The 19,605-nt window shown below is 39.2% G+C and overlaps 1 protein-coding gene across 4 annotated transcripts; it reads left to right on the forward strand.

The window, feature by feature from the left end:
- Positions 1-1,516: 1,516 nt before the first annotated feature.
- Positions 1,517-18,571, forward strand: LOC118407912 (HBS1-like protein). 4 transcript variants are annotated; one of them, XM_035808497.1, is made up of 20 exons: positions 1,517-1,734; positions 3,376-3,444; positions 3,944-4,123; positions 4,567-4,700; positions 5,398-5,455; positions 10,777-10,954; positions 11,504-11,603; positions 11,881-11,950; positions 12,361-12,526; positions 13,131-13,248; positions 13,446-13,592; positions 13,934-14,008; positions 14,249-14,366; positions 14,644-14,712; positions 15,029-15,133; positions 15,306-15,396; positions 15,573-15,681; positions 16,027-16,127; positions 16,352-16,496; positions 16,691-18,571. In XM_035808497.1, the coding sequence occupies exons 1-20, from the start codon at positions 1,692-1,694 to the stop codon at positions 16,709-16,711; spliced, it is 2,097 nt and encodes a 698-aa protein (XP_035664390.1). In that variant the 5' UTR covers positions 1,517-1,691; the 3' UTR covers positions 16,712-18,571. The 4 variants fall into 4 exon arrangements, with proteins under 4 accessions (XP_035664390.1, XP_035664396.1, XP_035664382.1 ...); XM_035808503.1 differs by having other exon boundaries at positions 10,783-10,954; XM_035808489.1 differs by lacking the exons at positions 10,777-10,954; positions 11,504-11,603; positions 11,881-11,950; ... (10 more) ...; positions 16,352-16,496; positions 16,691-18,571 and adding an exon at positions 6,082-9,718.
- The last annotated feature ends 1,034 nt before the right edge of the window (positions 18,572-19,605 follow it).

A 19,605-nucleotide genomic window follows, 5' to 3' on the forward strand; every position in this document is an offset into this window, starting at 1 on the left:
CCCTGTAGACTCTTCCTTTCCTTTGTGACTTTCTCCATCTAAAACAATGTACAAAAAAATTATTACCTCACAGGCGAGACAAGATATACAACAAGGTATTGGCCATCAATCTTGTTCCAGTGGTCTGACCAGTGGGTCTGTGCTGCTACAGGAAAGATTTATTCCCAGGCTAGAAAAGTGCTAAATAAACCTTTAAGCAAAAAAAAATAAGGTAACTTAAGGTATGCTTACTCTCATTAGATATAAAGGGACGCTTCTGGCTTCAGAATGTGTCTTCAGTAAAACATGTACTAGTACAGTGAAAACAAGCTACCAAACAATTTCTTAGTTTGATATACTGTAAATGCAGAATTGTGTTACCTGGTCCCCAGAGCTAAGAGCCACAAAGATATTACCTGTAAGATGTGTTACCTTGTCCCAAGAGATAAGAGCCACACAAATATTACCTGTGAGGTGCCCTACCTGGTCCCAAGAGCTAAGAGCCACGCAAATATTACCTGTAAGGTGCCCTACCTGGTCCGCAGAGCTAAGAGCCACGCAAATATTACCTGTAAGGTGCCCTACCTGGTCCCAAGAGCTAAGAGCCACGCAAATATTACCTGTAAGGTTCCCTACCTGGTCCCCAGAGCTAAGAGCCACGCAAATATTACCTGTAAGGTGCCTCCCTGGTCCGCAGAGCTAAGAGCCACGCAAATATTACCTGTAAGGTGCCCTACCTGGTCCCCAGAGCTAAGAGCCACACGAATATTACCTGTAAGGTTCCCTACCTGGTCCCCAGAGCTAAGAGCCACACAAATATCACCTGTAAGGTGCCCTACCTGGTCCCCAGAGGTAAGAGTCACACAAATATTACCTGTAAGGTGCCCTCCCTGGTCCGCAGAGCTAAGAGCCACAGAAATATCACCTGTAAGGTGCCCTACCTGGTCCCCAGAGCTAAGAGCCACGCAAATATTACCTGTAAGGTGCCCTACCTGGTCCCCAGAGCTAAGAGCTGGTCCCCAGAGCTAAAAGCCACACGAATATTACCTGTAAGGTTCCCTCCCTGGTCCGCAGAGCTAAGAGCCACAGAAATATCACCTGTAAGGTGCCCTACCTGGTCCCCAGAGCTAAGACTCTGCTCTTAGTAAGAGCCACACGAATATCACCTGTAAGGTTCCCTACCTGGACCCCAGAGCCAAGAGCCACACAAATATTACCTGTGAGGTGCGTTACGTGGTCCCCAGAGCCAAGAGCCATACAATTATTACCTGTAAGGTGTGTTACATGGTCCCCAGAGCTAAGAGCCAAGCAAATATTACATTGATAGTCCCAGAAATACAATATTTCAGAACGAAACTTACCAAATCTCGGCATACATTACCAAAGCCGACAACAAAATGGCGAGATTGCAGTAATCCCGCATGTGTGGGGAGAATTGACCAATAGGATTCAACTATTTGGCTCATTTAAATAATAGTATCCCGGCTGCTATCCACGGCTGCTCTGTGGCTATCACGGCAGGAGTTACCTCCACTGACCTGTTTTCTTCCTTTCTTTGCCAAGATGGCGGTCCATGATGTGATGGAAGTCGGCTAACCTGTGTGTTGATGGCATTCTCTGCAAATTCGGTGGTTAGACAGCAATTTCGAGGAAAGAGTCTGGTGTATAACTAGTTAAAGGTTCCTGCAGCGGGCTTCCTATCAGAAGAAGCCATGTCACGTCACAGAAACATCCGATCTATGAACGTCCACGATGGTACTTATTTCTGCATCCTACCTTCTTCCTCCCAAAATATTTTGCTGACTATGCTTTGCTTTGTAATACTTGATGGGTTTGTGGGGTTTGACTTCCAAATTGTACATAGAATTTGCGAGAAGTATTGTTTATTCGTTTCACTTGTGTTCTTGTAGATCACACCTTTCTATAAGGTGTAAAAGTCAAGGCGAAGTTTGCTTTAAAAATAAATAAATACCGTAAGGCAGGGACGCAAAAATATTATAACTATAAGTAAGTAACTTAGTAAACAAACACAAATAGCAATATTAGTAGAGACCAGGTGTGCTTGTCTTCTTGAAAACTGTCTTCATCAGATAACTTTCAGTTTATGCTCAGGTTTGTTTAAAAGTTATGGAACCAAATTCGTTACACACATTTGTAAGGCCTAGGAAAAAAAATGTTGTGTTTCCTGTTTCAGTCCTGAAAAAATTAGGGTCGGTAGGTAGGGATTATCTTTTTTTTTTTCTTGTATTTTTTTTAGGCTGGCCAAAATTCTAGTGATACATATTTACAATACAGTTGAACAAAGTAAACTGAAATGTATGATGACACTTGTCTTTCAATGTCAAACTTTAATTTTGTGCATGATAGATACATTTATCCTTCATTAGATGGGACAAGCAGTGTTTTACTTCAATAGGAGGCAGGCTAAATAAAAATTCTAACTGGAAGCTATGTGACTCCACTGCCCACCCCAAAAAAAAGTCTAGGGTCGGCAGGTTTTTTTAGGGTAGGTAGGGAAACAGGAAACACAACATTTTTTTTCCTAGGCCTAACAGGTTGCAATACTCCCACACTGGCCAGTGCAACTGTGTATTTGCTGAAGTGGTGTAATTTTGCTGTGTAGTGTGTATTGTGCAACTGTATGTAAATTGCAGGGTCATGATAGCTTTGTAAGTAAAGCTATGTTGATTCCTGTGTAACTATAAGCTCTTTGGCAGATTTCGCTACATATGTGCGGGCGACAGAATTCCTATGCAATATGTCAATGGTGAAGGCCCCTCAGACTTAACAGTCTTGTCTCAACAATTGTTTTGATATGCGTGACAATGTCCAGAATGTAATGCATTACATCCTGGACATTGTTACTAGTGAATTAATTTAATGGCACTGGAAAATGGCGGAATGTTTCAAGTCAGCCGCCTCCACCTAGCCTGAGTACCATCCTCCGTAGTGACTGCTGGCTCACAACTTTCGCTTGTTATCCGTGGTTAGCAAGCGAAAGTAGTGAGCCAGCAGTCACTACGGAGGATGGTACTCAGGCTAGCCTTCACCTTGACATATCCAGAATTCTGTACCCCTGCATCTGTAGTGAAGTCTGCGAAAGAGCTTACTTAGTATTGATTTTAAAGCTTTGTCATATTGTAATTCATTGCAGTTGATCTTTGTACCTAGAATGTACATTTGTAACCTTAGTTAGTTAGAAGTTTCATGTATCATGTTAAAAAACCAGCACATGCTTTTTCCTTGTGTATGATAATGGTTGGATGATGTTGAAAATTTTGTTGAATATCAATTTATTTCATGATTTTCATCATCTTGAAAGAAACTATACATGTAGTTAAAATTGATAAGTTGTGATGACATACAAACCTCTGATGTTTTTTTATCCATTTCCAGAATATGAAGGGTATGATGATGTGTATGGTCACTCGGTAGAGGACGATTATGGGGTTTCTCCAGCAACAGGTAGGGATATATTCTCGTGAATGGATTATGTAACTTACAGTGTTTGCTGGTGCATGTAGATTGTATAAGCAATATAGATTTATAGTTTTCAGACATGCTTGAAGGTTACAAAGAAGTTTCACATTATGCTCTTACATTGACACTTGTAATAAATTTATGCAGGACCATCCATGATATTTTTCTCGCTGCTTTATTTTCAAGATGACCTCTCAACTGCAAATTAATGATAATGTGAAATTAAAATGCTTATACATTTCCAGCATATTTACTACTGTACTCTACTAGTACAGAATTGTTACAACTGCTAAAGCATTCTTTCTCTTTCTAATGCAAAATCACTTATCCACAGAAAGATATATAGTTACTTATGAAAGATCGAAATCCCAATGCTGCATAACATTTTTGTGCTCTGTCTGAAATAACAAGTTAAAAAATAAAAGTAGTATGTCCTTCTGTAGTAGAAATGCATGACAATGTACACTTCCTCTCTTCCCTACAGAGGCCCAGTTCATGTACCGGAGGAGTGAAGCCCCTCGCCTCTCTTCCTTCATTGAGGAGTCAAAGAAAGAGTCTATAGAAGAGGAGGAAGAGTATGACTACGATGATCATGAAGACCATGATCACTCCCTGTCTGACTCGCAAACCTTCCAATGGCCTCGCCTCAGTGATCAGAACGAAGGTACAAATGTACATGTACTTTGCTATTATTATCATCATCATGTTGGGTTTGATAGAATATTTTTTTGTGTTAGGCCACAGCAAGACAATTCTGTGGATGACACTTACTTGATTTTTGCCTTAGATTTTGAAGAAAAGAAAAAACACATTTTGTTCCCATTCAAGAGAGCACCGTAATAGGGAAAAGTGACACTAGTGACATAGCCATGGGTGTTGTGAAAACAGGTGGTAGTTATAGTGACAGAGATAAAGGCTACATTGTAAGTAGGTCTTCACACTAATATGATAATCTCTTTCTGCACTTCTGTTGCTTCAAGCTTATAGTACTTTGAAGTCTTAGAGTACTATGAAGAATATAGAAGATTTATATAAAAATTCAATTAGAGTATGATGATTGATATTTGTAATATGACAGTTGTGTGATGTGTGTAACTACATTTGCAGCACGGTTACGATCATGTCTGGAAGAGATCCAAAACGTGATTGGTGACAGCGTACCTCAGCATGTTCTAGTGGACACAGTCATGAGGTGTGACTATGACCTGGAGAAGGCACTGGATGCTGTGCTGTCCATACAGGTGAGGTCTGCTTTATGAGATTTGCAGACTTTCCTTTTACATCTGCAAGGAACTTTTTGGACAAATTGATCAGTAGTGAGTAAGTCCCCCTTTTCTCCAGATGGCAAACACTGAGCTACTGCACAGAAACCAGAATTGGATTTGTGTGACTCTTGATTTTATAACATTATAATTGGAATGTGATGCAAGATGTAAGAGCATAATTTAAAAGACAACAAAACACATTTTTTTTACAATTGTTCTTTATCATTGAAATTTGTTGACTGGTCTGTCAAATCTTTTGTCACTCCATGGTCACTCAATGGCTGCAGATGGTTGAATCGGTAAAATTGGAAGAATACTGGCCAATTCAAAAGTTTCTCTAAAGGTTGAGAATGAAAATATGATGTCGGTTCGAAACATGGAAAAATAAAGTTGATGATGATATCACTGTTGGCGTAGGGTGCCAAGGAGACTTCAGTGAGGAACTAACTGTATAGTGTTGTGTAGTACTGTAGTAAATAGAATACTAGTTTCCCACTGAAAATTATAAGCACATAACATATTATGATGTATTGTCTTTCGGTAAAATCATATATATTTCTTTTTCCCAACTCTCAATAGCTGGAGAATTTTGTACAGTATTTGATCTATGACAAAAATTATGATTCTATGATTATACATGTAATTACCATTTAAAAATGACCCTTCTTCCTAGGACAAACCGAAGGAAGCCAGACCAATGCCCACAGCTGCTGCACCTCCTAGGACACAAGGTGGTTATCTATAATGATTGTACTGTATATGTATACCTGGACTGGAGAAATTGAACATAGTCTTATATTCATAAGTGTAATGTATTCTTTAGATCTGAAGTCTTTATAAAAGTGTAAAAAATTCAAGAACAAGTTTCTAGCATGCCAATATATAGATCTTGTGCATGTGTGTAGAAAGAGAATTCGCTATAATTTTAGTTCCTTCATGCTGTCTGTAAATCTTAACTGCATAGTGTATGTAAAATATATCATAGTGAACAACAACATTTTCTGTATTTGGCAATTTATAGTACATGTAGAGTCAAACCTGTACCAGTGACCACCTCTTCTTAGGACTACCTTGCAAATGTGACACTTCTTGGTGGCCCCATAGATAATTATTCTAAATGGCTCAAGCATTGACCACATTGACCAGATTTTATCTTTGGCAGCTTTGACTGTTCTTTGCAATGTGAAGAAAAAAATCAAACAAAGGATTCAATGTCAGAATTATTACACATGCTCATGCTCACTTTGTGCCTTGTGTTTTTTCTTCCATTCGTGGCTCTGTGTCGCATTGGGCGCCATGGCAACACTCTGCCCTCCACCAACTCTGTCTTCACATGCTGGGCTTTCTGGAAGGTAAGAACACACATCTGTTGACTTGGCTAGCCCTTCTGGGTTGTTAAGACTGGGACACACAACTGTTGTAGAAGTCCCAACCTCAAAATCACTGTGCAGTACAGCAATGCCACCTAGTGATATACCTCCATTACGGCAGTCCACTTTGTCAAATCTCTTTCCTCCTACATCCAAACTTCCTACTATGGGAGACAATCTTTTAAAGAACAAAAATACAGGCAGTAGTCCACTAATGAGCTTATCACAGCTTGCTGGTGTACATCTGGGCAGTGCTGAGACTGCAAAAAACATGTCACCAGTGGAGTCATCAGGTGTTGGCCATTCTCTTGGCAAGCTTAATCTGAATGTTTCTTCTTCCAAACCTCTATCACACAAGATAGGAAGTAAAAATGTTAGTGTAGATACAGTTGGACATAGTCAAGAAAGTAACAGTTCTACAATGAGCTTGTCAGAACTTGCCAACCTACATCTAAGTGGTGATGAGAAAATGAGTACTTCTCCATTCGGGTCCACTACAGGAACTCTTGGTGGGAAAATTATTCTTACTCAGGGAGGAAGCATAGAAAGTAGTGACATTCCCTCTTTGGGGGCTCAGAGTAGTCTCGGTCAAGTGCACCAAACATCTGCAAAGACAATGACTGACACAAACACCATAAGTAGTCTAAGTTCACTGTCATCTTTCGCAGTGAGTGACAAAGACACTGCCTCCGATGACAGAAGCTTGAAAATAGCTGCACATGGCACATCAGGTTTTTCTACCACAGACAGAAGCCAACATGGGATTTCAGTTGGTAAGACAGAGTCCTCAGGAGTTCTCTCAAGTTCACCAGGCCTTCTTTCAACCCCGTTGTCACAGCTAAGTAGCAGCCCCCTAGGATTGGGTGTGGGGTTATTGTCAAGGAGCACCTGTGGGTCTCAGAGCAATTCCTTACCAACAGGAGCTAGCCCACCACATCCTGTTTCAAATATTTCCCACTTAAGTGGCAGCCCTCAGAGCACTTTGTCCAGTTTGTCTGGTGTCAGTCAACTGTCGGGTTCAAACCAAGCAAGAAACTCATCATTGTTTGGGATGGGACAAAATGCAGGTCCTGTGAAACTTGGTGGTGGGTTGTCTTCATCTCAAGCACAAAGTGGTTTGCCGTTGACAATGCTGGGCAGTACTAGTAGTGGTAAGCTAGGTACAGTGAGTCTGTCCGACTATCAACTGTTAGGTCAGGGCTTCAGTGGCGGTAGTTTGGATGATCTTGGTCCTTTGGGATCACAGACTAGTAAGACAAATGTTGTAGATAAGAAAACCACCAGCAGTAATGAAGGGATTGGAAGCCTCAACAAGTCTGGGCTTGGGAGTAGAAAAGATACCAGCATTGAAGGTAACAGGAAAGGGTCAGCTGCTTTGCAGCTCCCCCTGTCATCCCTGTGCAGTACTGCAGGTGATCCTTCATTGACAAGTGGTCTATTAGGCTCAACAGGTGGCATGCACATTGACCTCAGCGCAGCTCTTAGAAAGGATGAACCAAGGCCTTTACATCTCTCTAGTAAGACTCAGGCTAAAACAAGCAGTAAAATTTTACCTGCTGCACAACATATGTCCAAAAAAGTTCAGGAGTTTGAAGACAGACCACTCAGTCCATCTTTTTGGGAACAAAACATTTTTCTTCCAAAAGAAGCCATTTCTCGACCCTCTCCATTCGCACAGGCACTCTGTTGTAAGGAATGTCGTTACATACGGGCAGGAAACCACCCCAGGTTTACCTATCATCATCAACGTAAAGGTCAGAGGTCAGTTTCACCAGTACAGGTTGCCCAGATTGTTCCCTTTGACTTTTCCACGCCCTCCCCAGATGACGTGGTGAAGAAAAAACAGAAGGCAGCTTTCACACGGCCAAATGGCGTGGGATAAAAAGCCATGGTATAGGTTGACCACAAGTAAATTTCAAGTGGGTTAAGTTTTAGAAAATGGACTTAATGCAGTACTCTGGTTTAAAAGAAATTGGGTTATCAGGAAAATCAATGCACAGGAGTGTTCAATGTGTAAATCAACTCTTTCCAACAGGAAGCAGTGCAGATTTGGGTGTAAAAGTTGTCCCACCAGAGGTGTTTTTTTTATGCCTGTTGAGGAACAAGAGAATTGTTGAGATTTTAAAGTTGTAAATCTGCATACCACCGGTTTCTAATATTGATAGTTATACATCTGTCTCCAATGATGTTGATAACATTGGGGTGTTACAGTTTTCATACAATATGTTACGATGTGACAACTACATTTGCTGTAAATACTAGTACTAGAAGGTGTGTGTTTTCTATATCCAGTTGTGGACCACCTATTTCTGGAGTTGTGTACATATTGTAAGTTAGAGTCTGTAAAGCAAAACTCTTGGTAAAGTCGAGTGCTGTCACCCTCAATTTTTCTGTTGAAGGCAAGCTGTATTTGCTTTCTTGTTGCCCACCATATCTTGTAAAGTGTCAGTAAAACGATAATGATTTTCAACTTGAAGTTGAATGAACACCAGATGTAGAGGAGCAGTGATGCTTGAAAAAACATGCAACTACATTTAGTAGTAATGTTAATGTATACATTTCATCAACTTATACTAACATGATTAAGTCTCCATCTTGAATCAATAGTGAAAAAGATCACAAAGTGTATTGAAATTCTTTGTTTTCTAGAATAATTGACTAAATAACACTTTTGCACTGATTGAAAAGATTCTCAAGATCTATGTCTGAAAACAAGAGTAAGTTAGAAGATCTATGACCAAACTCATTGGCAGCTCTACCATTATTATTGTATTTTGGCAGTTCATATTGTTTGAAGAATTACTGAAATTTCCATATTTTCATGTCATGGAGTAAAATACATTTTGAATACACATTGGATCATCTAAAGAGGGAAAATCTGCCTTATAAATTTTACTGGGACCATTACTGGAATATATTTTGTGGAACAGGTATACATGTAGATTTTTTTATACAGAAAATATTTTACAACACAAAGAAACTTAACACAATTCTACTAATCTAAATAAATGATGACAAAGTATCTGATTCTGACAGTCCTGGTTGGAATGGTCAATTTAGACTTTTGGCTGCCTTTTATATATTAGACAGCATGGTACACATTGTACTACAGTGTAGGTCGATATGGCATTCAGTGTCATGTGTTACTCTAAGTACTGTAACCACTTAGAAAATAAAAGATGCAGATGCATGAAGCCCTCCACTGCCACCTGAAATGTACTGGAACACGAAACGTTTATGTGGCAATATGTGCAAATATATAAGATATAATGGTTGTTGCCAGTCAGTCCTTAAATGACATGAGGAAAGTAAATTTGAAAGTTTTTGTGTTTACAGTCTGTGTGTTTTTGCTGCAGCTTTCCCATTATTTTGTATGGATAACAATTGTTAGCCAGTATGCAAATTAAACAGGTCATAACAGTCTGCACATCCTTTGGACTTATTTGTTTTCAGTACACAACCTGTAAGTTTTCTTGTTTGAGAGTGCAATGTTCTGTGGTCCATGCAGTTGAAAGAACTGACAGTTTTCCTGCAGTTTCTACATTAATTTGTATTTGTGTGTTTTTATGAATTCTGTATTATACAAGGACTTAATAAAGTATTGATGAGTTTCTACATGTTGAATATAGTTTATGTTGTCATGTGATCTTAAAGTTAAACACCCAATACTGTAAATGCGGAAAAGTTTGTAGTGGTTTTATTTTCCCGTTTTTTGCGATGCACCACAAACTTAAAAGTACCGCAAACATTTTTCCATTTCAGTATGTCACTGCAGTGTATGGTGATACCTTGAACTCAAAACCGCTGGAAACACTCCATTTTCCGGCTACCATGAAATTAGATCCCCACAAACTTAAATGCATGTACAGTATGCAGGTAATTATGCCATACAACTTACACATAGGAAACACACAATATTATTATAAGTCAAACAATATTCGACAGCTGATGCCTTAGTAGGTTTGTAACATTTGTAAACTGATAAACTTTAGTTACACCAAGGACGTTACATCTGATGTAACGTCCTTGGTTACACGGTTCCGGCTATTGGGCTGTCACGTGACCGCTTTGTTAAATCAAAGACCATTACGCTTATCATAAATTGTATATGTGTAATAGTGCCAAATCAAATGTGAAAAATATTGACATGACCCCACAAACTGTCAATAGATCCTCTCTAACTTCTTGTGTCCCAAGATCATCCAAAAAGAAAGTTCCTAGACCTACCAAGGACGTTACATGCCCTGATTGGCTGCTTCACATTACCATTGTCATTGTGCTAAAATAAAATCATGGCTAGATCCTTCAAAGTTATACATGTAAGTGTTGGGATCATCAAAATATTGGCAGAGGCAATTTTAAGATTGGAGGAACATGTAAAAGAGACATCAATGTCCGTTAGCCTGATTTAATCGCGCTTCTTAGGCCCGTCCTGCATTGCCACGCCCATCCGTGGGGAGGAGGCTACAAGCTCCGGATAGCAGAGTTTGCGTTACACAGACTTAATGTCCGTGTGTTGATGTTAACTTGGTGTGTTGAACTGGAATGGAATAATCATGTCAATGAGCAGCTTTGAATTTGAATATTGTTCCAAAACAACATTAGCCCCAGGTAACCTATTGTGTTACTTGTGGATGAACTAAAATATTCTGCAGCTGCAACGGTTCACTGTGATCCCTCAGGTGCAGGTGCAGGTGACAGGTGGCAGCAGGCTCCAGCTAAGGAGGAGGCAGCCCCCAGGGTGGCCCAGGTCAGCACCCCCAGGAGACAGGTCAAAACCGGTTTCCAACCAGTCGCAACCAGCAGCAAACAGGTCACAACCGGTTTCCAGGTGCCTCCAGCCGATACCAGAGAAGTCATGTGAGCAAACTCATATGATGAAGTTTTTATTGATAAAACCTGACAATTCCATTTTGAAGCAAACTTAGTGAGTGAGCAATCTCCCGCTTCTAGTATGTATGTAAATATAACACTTGGCTTGAGCAGTGGTTGCAGAAAACGAAAAGTAAGGGTCCTGATGCACATGGCTTCCTTCACAGCTCTTGCAAAAAAATGTTTGGTTCTGTGTCAATTTTTCTTATTTTGTCACAGTTTACTCAGTCACGCATGATATTTAAAATGACAGCAAACAAGAGTTGGATTGCTCATTCCATGACAATGACTGAAGTAGGACTGTCGACAAAGTTTTTTTTTGGTGTTGGAAATTACTGGGTTCAATTTTTCCTCAGCATGATTTCCAACAACACAAATTAATTTTCAAGTTATGTTCCCATATTATGGTGCTTTCAATTCTCATGTACTCAGTGCAGACATTGTTGTACATGTTGTGTTTGTGAGAGCTTGTGATTTATGATACGTCTGTAGTTAGAGTGGGTTTCTGTAATTTCTGATCTATGTTACTGGATCCAGTGCAGAGAATGGTTTGAGTGGCAGCACAGAGGCTGGTGAGCGAGAGGACCAGCAAGCCGTGCCAACATCACAGAAGGCCGCTGGCAAGACCAAGCAGGGGGTAAGCACCACTGTTCAAATGATGAGGCTTTAAAGTTTAAGAAGTGGCTATCCAGGGATTTAAATGCACTCACTATTTCAAACTCTGTTAGCTGTGGTTATAACTAACTGTGCTGTAATAAAACTATTATGCATGTAAAAGTGAGACCATTCATGTTCTTGTAATTAATTTTGTATTTGACATATGTTTTACAAAGTCTGTAATACTATTATACAAAAAAGCCTTATGACACAGCCAAACTGACTTAATTTTGTTTTGCAATGTTGTATGTGATCAGGTCCTAGATGTTGCAGCAGAACTCAGCAAAAGGGATGAAGGGAAAGAGGTCATCAACATGGTGATTATAGGTTAGGAACTGTTCTGTACCATGTTTATGGTTTAAATCTCATTTGAAAGTCAAGTGTCAAGTGAATCACTATATAGTTGTAACGTATAAAAGAAGGGGTATCAATGGATAATTCCAGACATAGATTTTTTTGTAAAAGAATGAATAATGTCATTAATATATATGATAGTATGAATGTTTCTAACTCGCACCATTACTTTAAAGAAAAACACATAGAAAACTCCACTCAGTTATGAGGGGTATGAATAGTTTTGCTGTCAACTGTACAATAATTTTATATTCAGTGCCATTTTGGAAAGAGGGGAATAAGATACTATGGTGGCATAAGATAGTATTGTTAGCTTGTTAAGGAGTGTCCTTCTAGAAAAAGCCCTGTACATGTGTATGAATGTTGTATATGCCCGACCTCAGGTCATGTAGATGCCGGTAAGAGCACCCTGATGGGCCACCTGCTGTACAGGATGGGACATGTCAACAAGAAGACCATGCACAAGTACGAGGTAGAGTCACAGAAGGCTGGGAAGGCATCTTTCGCTTATGCCTGGGTACTGGACGAAACTGGAGAGGAGAGAGTCAGGTGGGTTTGGAGTACTGCCACATTCTGAGTTTGAGTTGGAAACCAGAATGTTATACACATAATACAGTATGTACAATGTAGTTTAGATAGATAAATGTTTTTCAAAACGAGATTCAGAATTCCAAACTCTTTGGCAGCATAGTCCAGAAGTTAGCGACTTGGCCCAAGAGTTTAGAATTTTGAATCTCGTTTGTTGTCTTTCACACGACAAGCATGCTACTGGAAAGTGTCACATTCCATAGGACGGGATGTTAAGCTGTGGTTCACACTGTTCACAGTACTTGTCAAAAAGAGCTAGAGGAATTTCACTGGTACAAGGAACCTGTAAACACATCTGTCTGCTTTGCCATAAACGGTGGAAGATTGGTTGGAGATCAGTTTCACTTTCAAACAGAAGGCTAGAACTTAGAAGGCCATGAAATTTAAAGTTACTGTATCACAATTTCTGGAAGACAAGGAAGAATGTGCATTAGTGCCATAGAAGGTTTCTTTATTTAGGCATGAATGTCACTTAATATTGTATATCAAAGAATCTGTGTCTTAAAAGACCTACTAGAACATATAGGTTTTATGATAATTTTTTGTTTTTATTGTGTACATATAGGGGTATCACCATGGATGTTGGCCTGACCAAGTTTGAAACTGACCACAAGGTGGTGACCCTGTTAGATGCACCTGGGCACAGAGACTTCATTCCCAACATGATCACAGGTGCTGCACAGGTGAGGACACACAATTGACACCTGCTGATGCATACATATAACAGTGTACTGTAAATGTGTCTACTTTTTCAGTGGATGGTGATTTTTGCTGTGTTTGAAATCTTTTGAAACAATTCTGTAATACAGTATGAATATATCTTATTTTACTTCATGTATTCTCTGTCTCAAAGTATAGATTTTGTCATTTGTGACTGCAGGCAGATGTAGCCATCTTGGTGGTTGATGCCAGTACCGGTGAGTTTGAGGCCGGTTTCGAGGCTGGCGGACAGACCCGAGAACATGCCATGTTGGTCAGGTCACTAGGGGTCACACAGCTTGCCGTAGCTATCAACAAACTGGACACAGTAAGTCTGCCTCATTTTAACTGGACGACATTTTCTATTCAACTACTATAATTCTTATTCTAATCTTTATCTAAATTCTGATTTTGATTAGGAGGGAAATATAGTGATCTCTACTTGCACTTAGTCTATGTGTTTTTGTTTTTTTTTGCTTTTTGTTCTTCAATTTTGGTCAATTATCTTGACTGAAGACATGATTTCTATTTTGGACCAAATGACCCAAAATTTGATGCTTCCACAGGTCTCTGCTCATTCTACATCTTTTATTTGTGGGTCTATCTTACCATTATGGTGGACTCAACTGTATTTACTTTGTATCATGAAGTATATCCTTTACTTCACAGGTGGGATGGTCAGAAAACAGATACCAGGCAATTGTTAAGAAGCTGGGGCATTTTCTCAAGCAGGCAGGATTCAAGGTATGTAGAAATCTTGATTTACATAAATTTACGTTACAGAAGACTATGCCCTTCACTCCTTACCTTGTTTTTGATAACAAACCTTTTCAAGCTAATGTATTGTTTGGCCTCAAAACATCATTGAATGTTTACAAATCATTAGTGGAGGCACATTCAACTGTGATCTTTTCAAAAGAAGAATGAATCCTGGTACCAATGATGATAAGGTATGTTGAAGTCTAGGTGTGTTCTCCTGTACAGGACTCTGATGTTGTCTACATCCCTGTGAGTGGCCTACAGGGAGAGAACTTGATCAAGCCCGCTTCTGAACCCCAGTTAACAGCCTGGTACAAGGGACCATGTCTGCTACAGCAAATAGGTGGGGCTGACTTAGTTAGTGAAAGTGATTTCATAGATTTATTGTACTGAGGAAATTCTGCCTAGCCTAAGACTTTTAGACAAGCACAATGAACATTGGACCACAGCTTCACATCCCATCCTAAATAATGGCCCTTTTCAGTGGGGTGCACGTTGTCTTAGTGCTCTTACTGCAATTAGGCATATAGGATAGATGTCCCATTACAAAAGAGCTAAGATAAAGATCGATATGTTTACTTTAATATGTTGACTGACATGACTATCATATTTGTACACAGATTCTTTCAAGTCTCCTTCCAGGCCTGTGGACAAGCCGTTTAGATTCTGTGTTTCTGATGTTTTTAAAGGTGAGAACTAGTGACTTTGTTTCACTAATGGTTTGTTTCTGTACTTGCTTTGTTAACTAGTATGAATAAATCTATTACATCCTAACTTTGCATTTTGTCTACCTGTTTTGCCTATGGGTTGCCTGATGTCAGACTGTATTTTATTTTATTTTAAGTGGGATAAATATATGAATTTCCGATTGTCACTTGGATGTAACAACTGCATGGTGATGATACCACAAAGTTGGGCAGTAAACTGTCATTCTAATGAAGTGTGAAGGTGTGCATCATTGTTGTAGTGTGCTGTATGTAGATTGACCATGCTTTCCTGTTGCAGGGATGGGGAGTGGTTTCAGTGTTGCCGGCAGGTTGGTAGCAGGGAGCATACAGAACAGTACCAGGGTCATGGTGATGCCTGTGGGGGAAACTGCAACTGTTAAAGGTACAGATGGTTTTGTTTCATGTATGAGTAGCAGTGAATTCCTTTCAAGGAATTGAAAAAAGTTGAATTCAAATTTAGACCTTCACAAATTATGTTAAGGTTTGTGAAAAGAGAATCTTTAGTATCATTATTTAAAGAACTTATCCAGTTCTTATACGTTTTTTTTCTTCAGGAATTGCAATACATGACTTCCCGATGAACTGGGCATGTGCAGGGGACCATGCTACACTGACAATAACAGGAACTGACATAATGAAAGTCAGGTGAGCAGACAAGCGTTTACTTTGACTTGTAAAGATGTAACAATCATCAGATTACATCCCTGAGTGTAAATATGCATGAACTATTGCTCTGAGCTTTAGGCTGGCACAAAGGCAGTATTTTGATATGAAACTATGTAGCACTACTTGCATTGTGTTAACCATGAATCTTTCCCCAGTGTTGGGAGTGTGCTGTGTGACTTAGCCAACCCCATCCTGGCTGCCTCCAGAATCAGGGCCAGAGTCATCATCTTCAACATTGAAGTGCCAATCACTAAGGGATTTCCTGTGAGTTTTATTCTTACTCTACAGCAGCATGCTCAAGAAATTCAATATGATTTGCCATTAGAGGGCACATGTATGCAAAGTACTCCATTTAATTTTAGGACTTGATTTTCTAGGAAGAGAAAGGTGATTTTGCATTTTTTTAGTTTGCAATTGAAACAATTCTGTGGTACAGTAGTGATACTTTGGAAAAGCATTTAATGTCCTAGGCCTGATTTTGTCACTACTGTGAACATTGATCTACAGTATGACAGCAGAATATTGCTGTCCTGTAGTTTTCACAGTGCTTGCCATTTCAAGGCTTCAAAACTGACTGCATGTCTGGTTGATTGTGGTTGTTTCTTGTAGGTGGTGTTCCATTACCAGACACTGAGTGAACCTGCAAATATCCGAAAACTCATCAGCCTGCTGCACAAAAGTACAGGAGAGGTCACTAGAAACAAACCCAGGTATGATGACTCTTACCAACAGACATTCATGGTATATTTCTTTTTTTATCAAATACAAGTACATAATGTAGTTCAAACACTTTTTGTTAATTTGTCTGCTTAATCTAGATAGTTACAAAATTTCAGGTATGTTTGGGGTCTTGAAATATATCAGAGGCAGATATGTAGTATATAGACATACATGTAGATCATAATGATTTGTATTGTTTGGCTGTATATTTTAGGTGCTTGTCCAAAGGAAACAATGCTGTTGTAGAAGTTGAACTGAACCGTCCAGTGTGTTTAGAACTTTACAAGGATAACAAAGACCTGGGGAGGTTCATGTTGCGGTACGGCAGTGCCACCATTGCTGCTGGAGTTGTCACAGAGGTACGTTAGGGGCTTGCCTAGTCAGACTTTTGTACTGAATACAGGTTTTCACTTGTACATTATATGGTTGTAGACCAGCCTATAAAGTAAGATGTACAAATCATGAAGATACTTTAGATTAATTTGCATTCAACTGTTGATGTTTGGATGATGTACATCATTGAAATCTTGTTCATCCTTTCATTTGTCCACAGATCCTTAATGACCAGAAGTAGTAATCAAACACCTACACTGTCCAACAAACATGGTATTAACACATCTGGGGATCCAGTTCACCTGACCACTGAAAGGACACAGCATTCTGTTGTATTGAGTTAGAGATGGTCACTGAGACACAATCGCTTAGAAGCAGGTCCTGTTGCTTCCATACCTGTTGTTTTATAAGGCCGTTCATGGTATCAACTGTATGTGCTGTCAAAGTTGAAAGCCCCTGGAAATGTATAAACAATTGTCAGTGGTCTTCACCTCTGACCTCATGCATGGGCAGTTGGAACCATGAACAAGCTTATTCATGTTACCAAAGTGGATTAGTGCTTGACAAAAGTGCACAAGCTAAGGAAATGACAACATGTGTGGCAACATCTCAGCATAGTTTGTTTCGTATACTATATAAGCTACCGAAGACTGTTTGTCCACAAGGAATTCCATAGCTTTGTACAGGACACTGTTACAAGGTTTCCATATGGGCACAGATATGGGCACAGATAATGCTCTGTGAATATCATGTCTAAATTCCAGTATAGTTGTGCAGTTACGTATATTGCACCATATATGAACTGAAATGTTCAGAACCATAAAATCAAGGTACAATTTGTGGAAAGTTCTAATTTCATGTACACTCTATGCAGGATAAACAGTCACTAATAAGGGTATTACTAAGGAAAGTATGATGTGTCCAAATGCCAATTGTTGCCAAACAATCTATTAAGAATGTGGCTAGAGATATTTTTGTGCAATCCCATCAACAAAATTTTCTCATGTCAAGTTGCATACATTGTGATGGGTAGAGATACTGACAGGCTTTAGCTTGAAGAAGATCAAGTTTTAAATTAAGTTTAAGTGCTAGTTTGCTGAAGTATGGGAGTGAAAGTGTAACTTAAGATTATCACTGAAAAAGACTTACCTTCATTTCATTGGAAGAAACTGTGTTGTTTAAGGCTTCTGAGAATAAGTAAGTTAATCTTTTCTTTCCAAGTGCTCCTTGGTTTTTTAGAATAATTAAATAAAAAAAATGCAACAAAAGCAGTTTCATAAACTAAGAGTGACTTAGCTAGAAAATGTCAATGTGCATTTTGCTGTATGTCACATGTTACTTGGAACACTTCAAACTGCTACAATATCGTTTGGTAGAATTCTTTGAACCTTCGTCAATAGTACAATGTACAATTTGGGTATCCTGGAACCTACCCAACTTACCGTTGTCTAATTTTCCTGTGTTGTTCTTGGTTGGTAAAAAGAGTGTTCAACAGGTTGTTACTTTTTGTTAGACAGACAAGAATCAAACAGTAAAGGTCAATAAACTGGTTCCAACTGAGCATACACTGTGAGATGCATTTTGGGTATTAAATGTCACAGTCGAAGGCTCTTTACTTATACAGTATTATAAACAGTTACTGTCTAGACCAATTCTTGATACATGTCCAGATGTGTTTTGTTTGTCTCAGAGGCCAAGAAATTAGACATATTGCCCACAATGCATCTTGCTGTATATACAAGGTTAAAACTGTTTATTGCTTATTGTTCATCTATTCAGTAATACAAAATGTACATGGTACATAGTACAATTTTTACCTCAATGATACATTCATTATGTGGAGGATTAAACTCCACCCTGTGGAGGTCTGCTTTCATTAGCAATTTATCATTTTTTTTTCTCATTCATCACACAAGAATTAGATATGCTTTATGATAAATTTACAGTGCATTGTGAATCAATAGAAACTTGACAACTGCATTATCTTTTAGACAGTACTATGAACGTTAGGATGTTAACAGTATGACTGTTGATTCTGACAACATCCATGTACGTGACCCTCTGTGGTACATGGTCTGCTGAATAAAGAAGTGGAAGTGAATGGTTTCACCTGAGTGCATTAATTATGTATCAGTGCCTCCTTGCAGTTTTGCTTTCCCCCAAAGTCACTCAACATCTAGCCTCTGAAATGCATTGTATACTCCTTATATCCTTTTCAATCATGAGCAACACTTCAGTCTATGAGAGGACTCTATGGTGCCCAGGATAGCGAGATTTCAATAGGCTTTGGTTGTTAGACAGGTTATTTTACAGATTATTCCAAACAATAACTTTTTAGATAAATGACAGTATGTTCCTGAATTTTTTCACTGTTGACAGAATGGTATCAACAAGAAGAAGGTTTGCTTTTTAACACTGAGAAGATATTCCTACCAATAAGTATATGGCAGTTATTATGTCATCCCAACTGTCGTCATCTGGACCGGTTTCCATGGAAACCTGATGGGACGACACGGCGTACGTGCAGCCGTCGTTACCATGGCAGCAAGGACAGTGCATTTTTCTTATATGAAATAGCAACCTTGACGACCTTAACACAGCTTGACGCACAAAATCTGTCCGACATTAAACTGGACAATATTTTTCCTTCGGTACTTCTACTCTAAAGATGCTAACGTTACATTACCGCTCGAAATTCGATTGGTAATCCTAGCTCCTGAACAGAAGAGTTGCCGAAAGAGAAAAAGCACTAACCATTTTTTTTATGTTAGACATGTGCATAATGATAGCTTATGTGCATTTGTGGAGGTTACCTTTTTGTACAGTGTAGTTTTGCAGAGGAAAAGAAATTGATTTAAAAGTGCGTGGCATATCAACCAGAGATAACCTTGACCAGAGCAAAGCACGCCAACAAAAGGCGATCTTTGATCTCACGGTCACGCCGACGTTTTTTCCCCTTAAGTTCTTTATTTTTTATCTCCATTGTTGACATCGCATGTCAATGTTTGGTGTGATCTTGAGATAACGTAACTTACGGGCAAATAAAGCGCTTGCTCGCTGAGCGCTTGAAATACCATATAAATACCATACATATTTACACGAGCGGCGCGCGACGCAGACAATCATGAGTCCAAT

Source organism: Branchiostoma floridae, chromosome 2, assembly GCF_000003815.2.
Source record: "Branchiostoma floridae strain S238N-H82 chromosome 2, Bfl_VNyyK, whole genome shotgun sequence".
NCBI classification, from domain to species: Eukaryota; Metazoa; Chordata; class Leptocardii; order Amphioxiformes; family Branchiostomatidae; genus Branchiostoma; species Branchiostoma floridae.